Source organism: Panicum hallii, chromosome 7 (assembly GCF_002211085.1).
Source record: "Panicum hallii strain FIL2 chromosome 7, PHallii_v3.1, whole genome shotgun sequence".
Classification (NCBI taxonomy): domain Eukaryota; kingdom Viridiplantae; phylum Streptophyta; class Magnoliopsida; order Poales; family Poaceae; genus Panicum; species Panicum hallii.
Window position 1 is genome coordinate 44563657 of NC_038048.1, and position 16027 is coordinate 44579683.

Genomic DNA, 16027 nt, shown 5'->3' on the forward strand with positions numbered 1-16027 from the left:
GTCGAGGTGCCGTCACCGTCAGCATCTACCACCAGACTAGACACCTGCTAAAAAATACCCATAACAACACAGGCGAGCACTGATCACTCGCTGATCCGTCATCACCAACCAAACGCCGCCGCCGCCGCTCCGAGCCCGCGCACCACCACCCACACCCGATCCCACCGCTCCACCCACCCCCTCTTCTTTTTTCCGCCTTCTCTCCCACCAATCTCCAAAAGAACCCACCAACCAACCCCATCACCCCGCGGCGACGATGAGAGGCCTCCTCGCGTGCGCCGCGCTCGCGCGCCGCGCCGCCGGCTCCTCCGGCGCGGCGCCCGCGCGCGTCCGCCACCTGGCGAGCGCCGCGGAGGCGGCGGAGGCCGAGCTCAAGAAGACGGCGCTCCACGACTTCCACGTCGCAAACGGCGGCAAGATGGTGCCGTTCGCCGGGTGGAGCATGCCCATCCAGTACAAGGACTCCATCATGGAGTCCACCGTCAACTGCCGCACCAACGGCAGCCTCTTCGACGTCGCCCACATGTGCGGCCTCAGCCTCAAGGGCCGCGGGGCCATCCCCTTCCTCGAGTCCCTCGTCATCGCCGACGTCGCGGGCCTCAAGGACGGCACCGGCACGCTCACCGTCTTCACCAACGAGAAAGGCGGCGCCATCGACGACTCCATCGTCACCAAGGTCACCGACCAGCACATATACCTTGTCGTCAACGCCGGCTGCAGGGACAAGGACCTCGCCCACATCGAGGCGCACATGGAGGCCTTCAACAAGAAGGGCGGAGATGTCAAGTGGCACATCCACGATGAGCGCTCGCTGCTCGCATTGCAGGTCAGTGCCGTTTTCTTGCCCTCCTGCTGGTGTTCATGGATTGCTTTAATTGATGACTGCCATACGTGAATATTCCCAAAAGGTTTTTTTTAATGTGCTGACGATGCAATAACGACAGGACAGAGAAACTATTGTGAAAACGATTTTTGTTGTTTGAAAAAAAATGTATTTGAGTTCAGATGTACAGGATCACTAGATGGACGCAGAGGCTTGTTTGATACAGTGCAGTTATAACCATTAGATCAATGGGGGCTTTAGGATGTGTATGGCTGAGAGCAGATTGTTTTGCCAAAAAGCTGATTTTTGTGCTAGATTTCTTTGCTTGGATTTTTATTTCAATATGTACCCAGTGATGCTATGGAGTGTAGACTATGATTGGTGATTGGTGAAAACTGTTTGCAGTTTATCTGAGATCTCTGTATTAGTTTGTGGTGTACTGGTGTTTGAATTTTCTGCCAGTATCAAGTGTGTTTAGTCTTTTTAGCAAGATTATTGGGTTTTATCAATAGCCCATCCGATGTGATGGCATGACACTAGTTCAGTATGCAGACCAGAATTTTGATCTTGATGTTATGTTGATGGTAAAACAATATTTTTTATGATTCATATGCACATGTCTGGTGGGCTTCTTTATGATTGTTAACTATGATTTCAGATTGATGAAACATAAGAGAGTCATCCATGCAATTTAGTTGGATCCACTAATTGATTTAGGGTATCAAGCGATGTTGCTTGCTTGCTAGTTGCTAAGTCAAATCGTGATCACCTTAGAGTGTTTTCTGGGCTTCAACCAATTGTTTTACCTGAGACAGCAGTAGAGCAGGTTTGCATGTCGTTTTCTTGGTTGGTGGAAGTAAAGCTGCCTCCATGGTCTTGTAGTTAAGAAATACCTAGAGTGGATTGTCAAAACAGTCAACTCCAAGTTCATATGAATTTGTGAACGCAACACATGGAACGTGGTTCCTGATGAACCTTTTTTTTTAAACTCCATTCATGGTTCACAATTTCTTTACTAAGTAGGAGGATAAATGTTTTGGCTGCTCTGTAACCATACATAGAATCAATCTGCATGATCTGTAATTATGGTTTTCATGTCTAATTCCTCGGGAAGCAGTCTCCCAAATATGTACCCTCCCTGAGCATTTTTAATATTATTTCACAGAAGTGATCAACTTTCACTTTTGTGGCGAATAGAATGTTCATTTATCCAAGTGCTTATGTGTACCATCTCCCAAATTCATAGAAAGGAAGCATATTGTATAGCTTATTCCTTGACATACACAGGGTCCTCTTGCTGCACCTACCCTCCAGTTGCTGACAAAAGAAGATTTGAGCAAAATGTACTTCAGTGACTTCAAGATGATTGACATCAATGGATATGCATGCTTTCTTACAAGAACAGGGTATTACTTTGATCTTTTACTTCCATTATTTAAATAACACCCACACCTCCACCTCATATGATTCTGGTGCTTCCTTAAAAGCTAGGTGAAGTCCTTAACTACTAACTTACTTTGATTAGTCACTGCTCATCCGTCATACACTCATACTTGTACATAAAGAAATTGTATCATTTCCTGTTCCATCATGCCAAAGTGATATACTTTGGTGATTATTGTTCAACCAACTGTATAAAGTCCTCATCATCAAAGCTATCTTAGATTATCTTTTCTCAAAATTCTTCAGTGCAGCATTTTACATAAGCTTGTATGTGATTTCCCACAAATTTATTGACACGGTTCTATTTGATCTCCCCAACATCCATAGTTAACTATGATGGGTTTATGGTTTTTGGTCAATGAAGGGTGGACGTAAATTTCCTGTATTGCTTCACAATTCAGAATTGTTTCAATATTCTAAGAATATCTTATTTCAGTTACACTGGTGAGGATGGCTTTGAAATCTCTGTTCCATCAGAGAATGCAGTCGATCTTGCAAAGGCTATCCTGGAAAAATCAGAGGACAAGGTCCGGCTGACTGGCTTGGGTGCCCGTGACAGTCTCCGCCTGGAGGCTGGCCTCTGCCTGTACGGCAACGACATGGAGCAACACATCACGCCAGTCGAAGCCGGCCTCTCATGGGCAATCGGCAAAAGGAGGAGAGCAGAAGGTGGTTTCCTTGGTGCAGATGTGATCCTCAAGCAGCTTCAGGAAGGCCCAAAGATCAGGCGTGTTGGCATGTTCACACAAGGGCCGCCTGCACGGGGTCACAGTGAGCTTGTGAGCAGCTCTGGGGAGAAAATCGGTGAGGTGACCAGCGGAGGGTTCAGCCCCTGCCTGAAGAAGAACATCGCCATGGGTTACGTTAAATCAGGTTTGCATAAGGCTGGGACAGAATTCAAGGTTGTTGTTCGTGGCAAGTCCTATGACGCTGTTGTGACAAAGATGCCCTTCGTGCCAACCAAGTACTACAAGCCCTCATAGATTGTACAAATGGATGTTCTTTCAGCTACAGTTCTCTCTTGCAATTCTCTTGTCGCAGTCTGTCCCTGACGCCTTCTGCAGTGTTGCAGCTGTAACTTCTGTAAGACTCCCTCTTACAGCTTGACATTTTACTTCTGCCTGCTAATAATGCTTTATATTTTCAAAAGCAAATATGTTCATGTGTGTGGAATTTGATGTACGTTGGTTTCCTGATCAAATCTGTGGGCTGCTGAAGCTGAAGTTGTGCTGTTGTAGTGTTGTTCATGCTTATCTTGAAATATTCACAGCTCGAGATGCCAATGTGTAAAGACAACAACAGATGTTTGACGCATGTGTGTACTTTCAGTAGAATCATAGAACCTCGCTTCATGCCCCATTTGCATGTGGCTTGGCCGCGCAAAGATTCCAAGAAAAAGAATATGGATCGGAGATGGAATTGATAACCTGTTCTTGCAGGCGCTGAGCTTTGCTCAAGCCTACGCCTGCTTGCTGTGTTGTTGCCATTTGGATGAACAGCGTACCAGCAACTTCTGCAAAGCAGGCAGCCTTTGCCCAGTACTAAGTCACTAAAAATCTTATCAAATTCATCCCAAGCTCGGTGACAAGGGATGAATGCCTGCAAGGCTCCAACGACCAAGTAATCGGCAATTCTGATGGCGCCACCAGCAGGCTGCCACCTAGCACTGAATTCTTAATTCTTACTGATCGGACATAACCTATGCAAAAGGAAATTACAGGGAAGAGCTCAGCCTAGTCGTCCCGAGAACGGCAATGCGATTTGCGAATACACTATCAGAGCATCAGTTGGGAACTAGAGAGGCACGATGCCACAAACGAACGCCGCCGTTGCGCACTGTGGAGCGGGCGAGCAGCACGGCGCGCGCGCGACGGGGCAGACAGAGGCTGCCTTGCTTGGTGCCGCGAGAGAACTTGACACTCCGCATGCTGTGCGTTTTCAGATCTCTGGTTATTCAGAATAGGCAGTGTACATTCCATCTGTATTCTCTGTGAGGAAAGGAACATCTCAGTTCGTGCTCAACAAACTTTATACAGTTGATCAAAGCCATCTTATGCCAGCTTTTTTCAAAGTTCTTCAGTACAACATTTTACATCCACTTTATCTATATGTGTTTTGCACAATTTATTGGCATGGTTCTAAATGATCTTTCCAACATCCACTATATGTGTTGCGCATATGTGCAGGAGAACAGTAATTGTGGTGTTTTCTGAGTAGTCACACAAATCAAGTGTTGCACATGTTGTAGTAGCAAACTTTTTAAGGTTGTGATGGGGTGAAATGTTCGTTTCTGGAACCCAAACTAGAGATGACCCTATACCGGGCTGCTAGCTTGCTTCAAGTGTTGTTGTAAGATACAACCAGAACCTGCTAGTACCCGGATGCAGTCGACAATACATGCGTGTTCGATTTCAGGTTCATCATCACATGTCTGCAAGTTGGAGAAGAGAATTGCAAGCAAGGCAGGAAAACCGTCTGATCACCCTCGTGAGCATGGCTGGGCTGGCCGCACGGCAATGGAGGGCACAGCCGCGCAGCTCTGAAGTTTAGTAAGCTCAGCAGGCATGTCGGTCGGGATCCTTTCTTGAGTTCCTAGACGCCGCGCGAGTCCTCCGCCGCCGCCAGGTTCCGTTGAGCACGAGCTGCGTAGTGTCGTGATATGGCCCGCCGTTCCCGGCCTCCGGCACGGCTCATGGCTTCGGACGGTGCACGTCGCGCTGCCTCCATGCCGGGCAGCGAGGACGGGATCACGGGACGCTTCGGTTTCTGATCGTATCGCCCTCTTCTTCGAGCCGGTGGACGCCACCGCCACGGCCAGCAGCAGGGTGCGCGCTCGTGAAGGTGACCTCGCGCTCATGCGGCGACGGCGGCGGGCACCGTGCTGGGTGCCAACGCAGGCGGCGGCGGTGGCTCGCCCGGCGCTCTTAGCGCTTATTCCGGAGCAGTGTCCTTCTCCTGGCCTCGCTTGTCGGCTCTCGGCTCGCCGGCGGATGGCCTTGCCGCCGGACACGGCGACCAGGGGTGGACGGTATCCCAATCCCCTCACCTCAGCCTCACGGCGGAGCCTTGCAAGGCGGGCGTGGCGACGAAAGGGTAGCACCCACCCTCCTCTCCACCCTAAGCACACATGCTTCGCCGCCGTTGACCTCCTCTCTCTCGGCTCTGGGAGCCTTAGTCCACGGTGAGCCAAGGAGTTTTGGTGTCCAGCGACGCTTGGCGCCTGACATGGATGAAGATTGTTGTGATCATTATTTTTTCCAGGTGTTGTGGTATGTGATTTTGCATGTCGCAATAGACGATTTTGGATGTCGCAGTAAAACAAATTGGGATGTTGACATATGCTATTTTTGCTAGATTCTTCCATGATTCTATCGATGTGGCACCAAGTGTTTGATTTTGCTGGATCAATTGGAGAATGTTTCATATAGTTATTTTTGATGTTGTATAAGGTACTCTGGCATGTTGTATCAGGTTTTATGACATGTTGTGCAACACTTAGTTTCATTCAAGATGCTGCAGTAGCTTGTATTCTTTTCATTGTGTCAGTTTGTTGCAACAATTGGTTGACAATGTTTGGAACAGAAACCTAAAAATGGTTGTTGCAACAGAAGAATCTTGATGTTCAACTAAAGCTTTAAAATTTCTGGTAAAAAAAGGATAATGTTCTCAGGACATATAGATTAACAAGATGATATTGTTGTAATACTAATCTTTTCTTAATAGTCGACTCTACGCGCGCATGGGCGCGCGCAAATCACTAGTGATGGTGAAACAAGCACAACTAGCAGGAGATGGTGCTTCTGATTATTTTGCTTTGCATGTACTAATTACTGATGACCTTGATGGTGAACTATCTGTAGTGGACAAGGAGAAGAATTCTAAAGAGAAGATGGCCCTCAATGGCTTCGCTCAACTATTGACCGGGGACAAAGGACAAATCTGTGATGACCTATTTACTGGAGATTTATTTTAGCAACTCTGAACTTGGTACAAGTCAGTTTACCACATATAAGTGATATGCTCCCAAGTAGACATGTACGTTTGCCTTTTGCCATTTTACAAGCATCCTAGAAGCATATTCTGTGGCCGGCCGAATAGCTTATTCTACAGCCAACATCCGACCGTCCGATCCTCCTGTTTCCACGCGGCTCCTGTGTCCCGCGCGTTCCCCGCGCTAGGGAGCCGAGCGGCGTTCGCGGCCGGCTTCCGTGTCCAGCGAGCTGGGGTTACGACTACGAGCCGAGCGGGGATTCATTACGGCATTAAACGTCGGCGCGGCATTACCGCTACATAATGCAAGACAAGACTTGGAAGAAAGTTTGAGAAACATGACTTTCTATCTGTTACAGTAAAATAGATTGATGGAATTCAACGTGGTGAGGACGACGTTATATCGATTTCAACAATTCGGTCAACTTTCTCTGATGTTGGGAGAATTAATGTGGCTTTGACAAGAGCAAAGTACGTTGTATTAATTTGATGATGTTAGAGACACCGTTCCCACTACATTTTCAGTCAAGTAATTGCTATGTTTCTGTCACAGGTACTGCCTTTGGATCCTTGGAAATGGAACCACTTTATAGGCTAGCAATTCAATATGGGCTGATTTAGTTCGTGATTCAAAAAAGACGTGGATGTTTCTTTGATGCTTTTGGGGATAAGGACTTAAAAGCAGCAGTCATGTTGTAAGTAAGCCTGAGCAGTGGAAATGAAGAGAACAGGTATTCTGGAATCTAAAATCATCTTCTTTGTCTTGTGAAACAAAGTGTACCCTGCTTGTTAGGCACATGTAAAAGGCATTAGGAGGGTCACTGACTTGCTGCCCTTGGTGGCGCAATCAGCTCCCTCAGGGTGGTGCTATTAGTTCCTGCCTTCTAATCTTGTTAGAGCACTTCTCTGCCCTGGCATTGATTCCTCAAACATCCTGGACTGAGAAATACTCGTAGGAGTACAGGATGGGTGTAGTAGTATCATGGTATGCTTGAAAGACATCACTTGTTTGGATTTGCTGGGTATGTTATGCTAACGATGCTATTGCCAGTGTTTTCTTGTCTAGTCGCATACTGTTCAGCAACATTATCATTTATGATACCGAGTTGTCTACTTTCCCTATAAGATTAGCAGTGTAATACAATTTTGCTTGCAAAGCTCTGTTGATTCAATGCTTCACATTTATTCTTTGCGCACTTTGTCAGAGGAATGACCGCGCAAATCTTGCAAATGGAGCGCCAGCTTGGTCATCGACAGATGATGTGGTGGCTATTAGGAACAGCGCACCAAGAAGATGGAATGAGCTTCCAGCTTCTGGCAATGCAAGGAGTATGGCCAAAGAGCTTTTTTACGGTGCTCCATACTAGTACTTAGTAGTATACTAGTATAGAGAGGATTTAACCGTCAATTTTTAAGGATAATTTAGTAATTATTTTGATCTTTCCGGCCTTATAATATTATAACATTGTGCTAGTGTTAAAAAATATATAATAGTGTTGCCATTGGTGTTTTTTATATATAATATCCTTATACTACTCATATATACTAACTATATCACAGATGGAGTCTTTAGTAGTATACAATTAATCTTAGCCGTCGGATATTTTTATACTAGTCCTTTTCAAACGCTAGTATAGCGTAGTATGGAGCACGAGCTCATGGCGAAATCCCATGATTGGGGACCAAATGTGTGTGCGTGTCAATCAAACAAAGTTTCCCAGCAAGTAAAAAAGTGGAAAGGTACGTAATTCACTTTCAGCAAGACAAACCCTTTTGCAGCGGTGACTGCAATATTCAATCCCAAGCTGTGCCTCCTAATCACTATTGGTTCTACAACTATAGAGCTTCAAGTGGCCGGCATGGTTCTATGGAAGGGTCTAGAGGATGGCCCGAGCAGCATCTTGGGCCGAGTCCCATGGCAGGCCATATCATGAACCCCTGCGCAGTAGTTCTCAAACAGGCAATGGGAGGCATACTCCTAGATCAGCTCATAGGGTGTTCTTGGTGCATGGCAGCACCCAGGAAGCTACTGCAACAGGGAATTTCAGAGCAGGACCACTACTAGATTCAGCACTTTTGCCCAGAGTTTGCATCGAGTGGCCGATGGTGATCTGTTGATTCATTCTCCGTCATCGGTCAAGGTTAGTGGGTGATTGATTCTCTGGAAATCATCTGCACTCTCGGGCTTTAGTTCTGTAACACCCAACCACTCTCGGCCCTTAGAGCAGATAAATATTAAACAAATTGATCCCTCTCGCCCACTCAACTCAAACTCTCGGTAAAACTGCTGAATCTTGTAGTGGACTGTTTATCCTGAGTTTCAGAACATGATAGCTTATCCGTGCTGGGAAGGTTCTTTCTACCAAAGGTTTGATTCATATGGAGCTGCTAATTCTAGATTTGGTAGGATCAATGGAGACAGGCAATTGAGTAGTCGTCAGCGACGAGCACCAAGTGGTCAAATTGGCCCTCTAGGCAGAGGAAGACCTTCCTGCCATGAGAGAGGAGGAAGGGGAGGATGGCGTGAACGGTATGTTTACTGTCGGACAGAAGAGCCTCACTGTCAGGTGCAGAATGGCGCTTCTGAAACTGCACTACAGAAACGGCTAGCTCCTGGGCAGCGAGGGACGAAGAGGTACTGGTGCGAAGCAGAATCATCAGATTCACCACATCAGGACAACACAAAAATGAGGCCTGAAAGCCTGTTTAGTTCCCGGCGCATAAACGAAAAAAGCCGTAAACGCAAAATTTTCAAAGGAATCTTGCTAATTTGAAGTACTAAATGAAGTCTATTTATAAAACTTTTTGCATGGATAGGCTGTAAATCGCGAGACGAATCTAATGAGCCTACTTAATCCATATTTTGCAACATTGATACTACAGTAACCATCCGCTAATTATTGCTTAATCATGGATTAATTAGCATCATTAGATTCGTCTCGCGATTTACAATCCATCTGTGCAAAAAGTTCTGTAAATAGACTTCATTTAGTATTTCAAATTGATAAGATTCTTTTGCAAAAAATTTTTTTGCGTTTATGCACCCTGATCTAAACAGACCCTCAACTTCCTGGGCAGAGGCATCAGGGAGGTCCTGGAGCGCTTTCCCACAAACTTCCAGTGTTGCCAACCCAGGATGATTCCTCAAAATTAACACCTGAAAGTGCAGATCAACCTCATTGTACTGGACGTAACGGCAGTTCTGGTGCTGTTTCCCATGAACCACCCATTCCTGAGCCAGGAGGGGTGGAAACAGACTTATGTGAAGCAGAAATATCAGAGATGCCATGTCAGGCTCTGGACAGTTCTGACGCATCTCACGAACTGCCTCTTCTTGAGCAGAGAGGGATGGAGACAGACTTGTGTGAAGTACAGTAGGACAGTCAGATGCAGCATATCAGGTCCAGGATGGCGTTTCTGGAGCAGCTTGGAACGGTCTGATTGTTCCCGAGGAGGGAGGGGTGGAAATAAATTTGTGTGCAGCAGAAGCATCAGATACACCATCCCAAGCTCTGGGCGGCCGTTTTGAAGGATCCCTGGAGCTTCCCTGTTCCCGAGGATCGAGGGATGGAAACTGACTTGCGTGAAGTAGGACCATCAGATGCATCACATAAGGCTCAGGATGGCAGTTCTGGAGCTGCTTCACACGAGCTGCCTGTTCCTGAGCCGCTAGGAACTGAAACTGACTTGCGCGAAGCAGAAACATCATCAATGCACCAGGACAACACAGAAATAAAACCTGAAATAGTGGAATCAGATAGCTAGACACTTCCGAATTTTGATGTTACCTTTCTTTTCCTCCTTTGTATACGCTATAATCCGATAATCTTGTGATCCTCACATCTAGAAAACTTGCGTATAATAAGCATGTAGCGTCACTTTTGGCTGAAACCTGCCGGAACAGTAGCATGTAGAATTGCAGAAATAAGAGAACATGAAAATTTTTGATCGGGATAAATTTCTACCCCTTGTTATAGTACAGTACAGCTATTCATGTGTCACATTGTCAGGCTCGAGGGACCCTCATGGCACGACGTTCTGCGGCATTGGCCCGCTCGTGACGCCGCTCTGGTATTTGTTGGTCGTCGGAGATGCTATTACGAAGTTTCAATCCACAAAACTACACGGTACTAACCTAATTTGCGCGGAAGGAACGGTCGTTCGTCGGCTCCTGTCGGGTCAGCTGGCTTTGTGCTTAGTTAGATGCTTCTCCATGTCTAATTATCTACTGGTATAAGCCAGCAGAAGATTCAGTTGATCGCCATGACCAGCGATCTCAGCGAACCTGTGAAAAGTGTTACGCTCTTCTACACAGATTCAGCTTCAGTGTTGCGAGTGGAGTTGCGCACAGACTCATTGCTGCGGAATAGACATGCAAACAATTGCAGCGATGGGTACAAATGGTGTGCACTGGGTTGAACAAAGTTATATAAGTTAACACTTTCTAAATCTGAGAGGAGATTGCATTTTTACACACAATAGCAACCTGGGATTTCTAAAGCCTTTCCTCGTATAAAAAGCTGGGCAAGCTCAAGCGCGAGGGTGGTAGCTTTTTCACTCCGCCTTTCTGTATTTACCACGCTGTATCGACTATCCATAAGAATTTTGCCTGTCGCCCAGGGCCTGCTCTCTTAATGGATTGGGTGATATTGCGTGATCCCTCGCTTTGGAGGAAGTTTCCGTAGAATGAAGAGAACCAGTGCTGAAGGCACAATCTCAACCAGCTGCATCACAGTAGGTGAATTCAGTCCAGAAATCAGAAAAAAAAAATTGATTACTGGACTGGAAGGCACATGCCATTAAAAGACAACTGAACTTGTACAGAATATATGATAATTCAGAGTTCTCACAAGATGGCGAGTTATTGTTCTGTCAAGTATTTGCTCTATCTCAAAATAAATATTAGGATGCTCAAAATTTCAAATGTGACCAACCTAACTACAGACAAATGAAATAGATTGCTTAGCCATGCAAATTCAAGATAAACATAAAAGATAGGCAGCATTTCTCCACTCAGAATAAACCATTAAAATGTGAAACAAAGCAAACTATAGCTGACCACTATGGTATGTATCATTGATTCGAAGAATACTACAGAATAAGTTATGACAGTTGCATGCAAGAGTGCTGATCTCAATATCTAAATGCCACTTGGTCATAGTAAAATCTTAGACTGATGGATGCAAGTAGAACTTCTTAAGGTAAATAGCTTTACACTGTCGACATTCATACCAAGTAATAGAAGAAGTTCAGGATTGGATGGTTCAGAACATCAAGATCTGCAGCCTTATCAAATGCGTTAAGGCACATCTGCAATATACATGCAAAGTTAGTGCCTTAATGGGTTCCTCTTACCTGCCTACCAAGTACCAACATAAATTGGTCAAAGCATAGAGTAGTGCAAAGAAAATGCAAACGCTTACCATGACACATCTGATCAAGAAACAAGAAAAGCAGATGGTAGTCACATAGCCAACCTGCATTAAGGAATACATGAATACAACATTAGTGCATATTTTGTATAGAAGAAATCTGAAAAAGAATTCAGACCAACAGAATACAAACTGTACCTCCTGCAATTTCTTACGCCTTCCTTTTGATTCTACGGGGAAACGCTGCAACATCAGGAATAACCTGCAGAAAAATGACAGAACATCAGATACCATCTCAGCCAGTGAAGGGTTAAGCTGTACTGAATGCATGCTTAGAATGGTAAAACATGCCTACAAATATCAAGAACGCAAACAAAACCACTGCTACATATCCCAGTTGCTGCTTGTAAAATGGTTGTTACAGAATGCAAAGTATGACTCTGGATTTTTCCAGTGGCAAGTTGGCCCAGAAGAACTCCAGTTTACCATCTAAACTATATAAGGCATATATATACTCTATCAGGGAAATGGCATAGTATCACCATTCCGTTGGACACAACACCCATCAAAAAGAGCAAAGAATGGTTCCAGGTTTTCAGTGGTGAATACAATCAAATTTACTAGGGCAATGCGCATCCAGAAAAAAAAAGTACCTTCCACCATAGAGAAGAAACCCGAGAGCTGCAAATAGTGATACACCTGAAAAGCATATAGCACAGCATAAGCTGAAAGATCAAGAAGTTAACAAAGTCCACTGCAGATTTACATGTGGTTTTCATATCAGCCCCTACTAATAAGGAAATAACAGACACCAGGAACCATTGTTTGATGAAGATGGGTTGACTTCTACAAGTACTCAACATAATACTATATTATGAGAAGAAAATCAACCCCGCTTCATGAATGCCAAGATGCCATGATTTGTCACTTCTAAATAGGAATATATGGATGGCTTGACACGAAGTGAAAGGAAACAAGTACTTTACCTGCAAAGAACATCTTTGACAAGATGACCATAATTCGAACTGGTTTCCACCACAAAACCAACCATAGAATTATCTGAAATTCATTGATGCCAAATAAGTCCAGGACGTTCCTAATTCACGTCACAGATCAAAATGTATATACCATAAGGCAGAGTAACCGTTTTTCAGTTCTTACAAAGATATCAGAGAGTTGATAACTATAACATAAAATTAAGATCCTGAGGTTTATGGCCCACCATTTGTTGTATGCCCACTATCAAGTAGGTGTGCCCTGAAGGCAATTAAGACAGTGTACCAAATATGTTTACGTCATTATTTTTTCTCATTGATAATAGGAAGGTACAGGCATCCAAAACGATTTGGTAGTTTCACATGCTAACAACTATGGCATACAGGCCTGTGCACAGATGATCGGGATTCCTACCAACTGGCCTGGTGCCTGCCACTTTCTTTCATAGGCTTGCATCTATAAGGCTAACAAACGTTTTGGGGTGGTCAATGTTCAGTGGTACATCACTATAAATTGCACAGTGCCATCAGACAAAATCATCACATTATGTATCTTTCTGAAAGCCCAACCTAAATTTTGAGTTCAATGACAAGTCTTGTATAGTATGTCACCTGAATTGCATATACCACGCCATTGATCCAATAGAAAGTTGGCCTAAGCCCATCAGTCGACATCGCACGTGCCTAGAGAACAGCACAAATTAAGAGGCGCAACAACGTTGATGAATGATACAGAAAATTAAGAGGGAGAAAACCACTGAAGTACCTGATAATAAATCTCTGCCCAGAACAACACCAAAAGTGCATATGTCGTGAAGAACGCAAGCCCAGGCATATCGAGAAGCACATGTTGTATTATCTGTGGCACAGCATTGCTTCAAACCATTACTCGAGCCCTCCATTAAATTTGTTACATCAGTATAGTATAACCATGAAATCAGGAACAAACCTCAGGCTCTAGGACTTGCACATTGCGCCGCAGCACAAACACGACAGACCGCACTGCAGAAAGGCGAAGGCAAGCATTCACATCGATCAGTCCCTCAAATCAAACGCCCAACAGAAGCAAAGCAGCACAAACGTTTGGCTCACCGCCGTTCACGAGGAAGTTGAGGAAATGGAACACCTTCTGCGTCGTCCACCCATACTCAGGCACCCTGCACTCGATTCTGATCAATTGCACCTGCCAGAGAAATCAAGCACCACCAATTCAGAATTCTGGAATTTTCAGGGCCGCCTCTCTCAATTCCTCCTGCAATTCCCCAGCTCTCATGAAATTGCGCGCCCACAGATCATAACAGCGCGGGTAATCGAGCGGAAAACCGACCGAAACTGAGAGGAAATCCCATCTGATCGCGCAATTACGATAGATCGGAGCAGGGGCCCGGGAGTGCTTACCAGCGCGACGGCGGAGACGAAGCCGTAAAGCACGGCGAGCGCTTGGAAGATGCGGTCCTGCCACAGCGGCGACTCGTTGACGTCGCGCCACCAGTCGACGGCGCCGTTGAGCACCGAGGACGAGGCCGCCGCGCCCGCGGCCTCCACCGCCAGCAACCCCCTCATCGGGAACCAACCGACCGACCGACCCTAGAAGCGAGGGGGCGGGACCGACGAGACCAGGAGGCGGGAGGCGGCGTCTCCGGAGAGGGAGTCGGATCGGACCTCGGCCACGCGGGGCGCCTCGAGAAGGGAGGGCTGGAAGGGGGCTGGGAGCCTGGAGGATTGATTCGGGCTTCGGTATCGTTCGCGTGGAGGCGAGGAGGAAGGAAGGCGAAGCCCCGAGGCGGAGGAGAGAAGGTTCGAGCCCTGGCCCCTGGGCCTCGAGTTGCGTGCGTGCGTGGTGAGACGGGAGGTGACGCCCACCGGGCGGTGACCGGATCAACAGGAGGCCGGCGGGGACACGTGTGCAGAACCCGGGCTCCCTCCGTGGGACAGGTCCACGGTAATAAAGGCCGAAAGGGAGCGGGGTTGTGAGGGGACGGTGTATGGACCGGGTGCAGGGAGCGGATGCGGAAGGGAGCGCTCGGGTCCAGCTCGACCAGATTAGTTTAAACTTTCCGCTGCGCTGGCTCGGGCCGGCGACAGGTGTGCGATGCGGTGGCCGCGCTCGTCGGCTCGTCGCCTTGGGATTGAGCACGTTCGGAGGCGTCGTGGTCAGGTGGACAATTTTTTTTAATTTATTGGAGGTGAACAATTTTTTGAGTCAGGGAACGCGACCGGTGTCTGTCAATGGAAGGAAGAAGAAAAAACATTTTTCCTCTCGCTTGGACGTGCACCGTTTCTCACCCGCCTATTTGAGGATTTTATTCGGTGTAAACTCCCGCGTCCTAAAATAATAAAATAAGTACATTTCTAGAGTTGTACAAAAAGATCAATATGAGTGAGAAATTATATATATACCTCTATAAAAATATAATTATGGACTCGGCTAACCTACGGCCGGCTGTAAAATTGACGCTGGTACGGTCTTACTACTTTTGAAAATAAAAAATATTGTCTTCCTGTTTTGGCAATTCTAGACCCACCGAGTGGTTTTGGCGCCAATCAGTGCTGGTCCGCGCCTCCCCCCGCCAAACATAAAAAGCAAAAAATGAGCATCCAACCTTCCCTTGCGGCCCTTATTTCCTCCCCAGTAAAATGCCTAGGCAACAAAAATATCTTGCTTTCCTAGACGCCGCCTCCATGACAAGTTACTCTATGCCCATCGCCGCCTGACAAGACGATGGTGACAAGCAAGGTTGCTCAACCAGATGCCAACACTACCGAAAGAGATTGTCGGAGGAATTCTCCAGCCGGGTGGCGGAAAGCACCCGCCTAATCTTAGTTAAGGATGGGTTTAGAGGAGACTTAGGAGCGCTCGATCGGTGGATAGATGAACGCAGGAAGGACACGAAGATTTAGAGTGGTTCGGGCCGCCGGAGCGTAATACCCTACGTCCACTTTGGTGTTGTATTGGCTGCGTGAGCCTGAATGGAAAACAGCATAAGCTTGTGTGTGTCTGATTGCTGAGCCCCCTTTCTAACGCGCGCACTCTCCCTTTTATAGTTCAAGGGGAGTGCTTACACTGTGCGGGACCCCGACAGGTGGGCCCGTCCAACAGGGGCCGTTCTACGAGAGATAAGGAGGTCTTCTCCTCGAGCTCCTCTCCGTAGTCCTCTCGATCGAGAAGTTGATATGCGTATCCACAGCCAGGATATGGCCGTGTACAGCCTTGTCTTGTACAGTGTCCGGCGGCAGCGTTGCTCAACAGTGAAGCCGTGCTGTCACTGTTGGGATGGAAACTCCCGTCAGGCGGTGAAGCAGTGCTGACCCGTCGCGCATGCACTGTTACAGCGCACGCCGTGGCTCGCCTATTACAGGCCATCATCACGCGCGCAGCGCCGTGACAGGACAGCACACAGCCC

At 46.6% G+C, this 16027-nt stretch overlaps 2 protein-coding genes across 2 annotated transcripts; one reads left to right on the forward strand and one right to left on the reverse strand.

Annotated features, from left to right (window-relative positions):
- Positions 1-153: 153 nt before the first annotated feature.
- LOC112899465 (aminomethyltransferase, mitochondrial) lies at positions 154-3428 on the forward strand. The gene is made up of 3 exons (XM_025967940.1): positions 154-826; positions 2111-2229; positions 2703-3428. The coding sequence occupies exons 1-3, from the start codon at positions 257-259 to the stop codon at positions 3247-3249; spliced, it is 1236 nt and encodes a 411-aa protein (XP_025823725.1). The 5' UTR covers positions 154-256; the 3' UTR covers positions 3250-3428.
- Positions 3429-10597: 7169 nt separating this feature from the next.
- LOC112901181 (tobamovirus multiplication protein 3-like) lies at positions 10598-14461 on the reverse strand. The gene is made up of 11 exons (XM_025970034.1): positions 14022-14461; positions 13716-13806; positions 13573-13625; positions 13390-13482; positions 13236-13307; positions 12615-12687; positions 12282-12327; positions 11827-11890; positions 11680-11733; positions 11489-11566; positions 10598-10980 (listed from the first exon to the last, which is right to left on the reverse strand). The coding sequence occupies exons 1-11, from the start codon at positions 14184-14186 to the stop codon at positions 10888-10890; spliced, it is 882 nt and encodes a 293-aa protein (XP_025825819.1). The 5' UTR covers positions 14187-14461; the 3' UTR covers positions 10598-10887.
- Positions 14462-16027: the final 1566 nt, after the last annotated feature.

What these genes read in the sequence shown, in the direction of transcription:
- LOC112901181 (XM_025970034.1), bottom strand. Translation starts at nt 14,186, where the DNA reads ATGAGGGGGTTGCTGGCGGTGGAGGCCGCGGGCGCGGCGGCCTCGTCC. An exon ending in CAACTTCCTCGTGAACGGCG is followed by an intron (nt 13,626 to 13,715) that starts GTGAGCCAAACG and finishes GCCTTTCTGCAG; the next exon opens with TGCGGTCTGTCGTGTTTGTG. An exon ending in GCGTGGTATATGCAATTCAG is followed by an intron (nt 12,688 to 13,235) that starts GTGACATACTAT and finishes AATGAATTTCAG; the next exon opens with ATAATTCTATGGTTGGTTTT.
- LOC112899465 (XM_025967940.1), top strand. Translation starts at nt 257, where the DNA reads ATGAGAGGCCTCCTCGCGTGCGCCGCGCTCGCGCGCCGCGCCGCCGGC. An exon ending in GCTCGCTGCTCGCATTGCAG is followed by an intron (nt 827 to 2,110) that starts GTCAGTGCCGTT and finishes TGACATACACAG; the next exon opens with GGTCCTCTTGCTGCACCTAC. An exon ending in TGCTTTCTTACAAGAACAGG is followed by an intron (nt 2,230 to 2,702) that starts GTATTACTTTGA and finishes ATCTTATTTCAG; the next exon opens with TTACACTGGTGAGGATGGCT.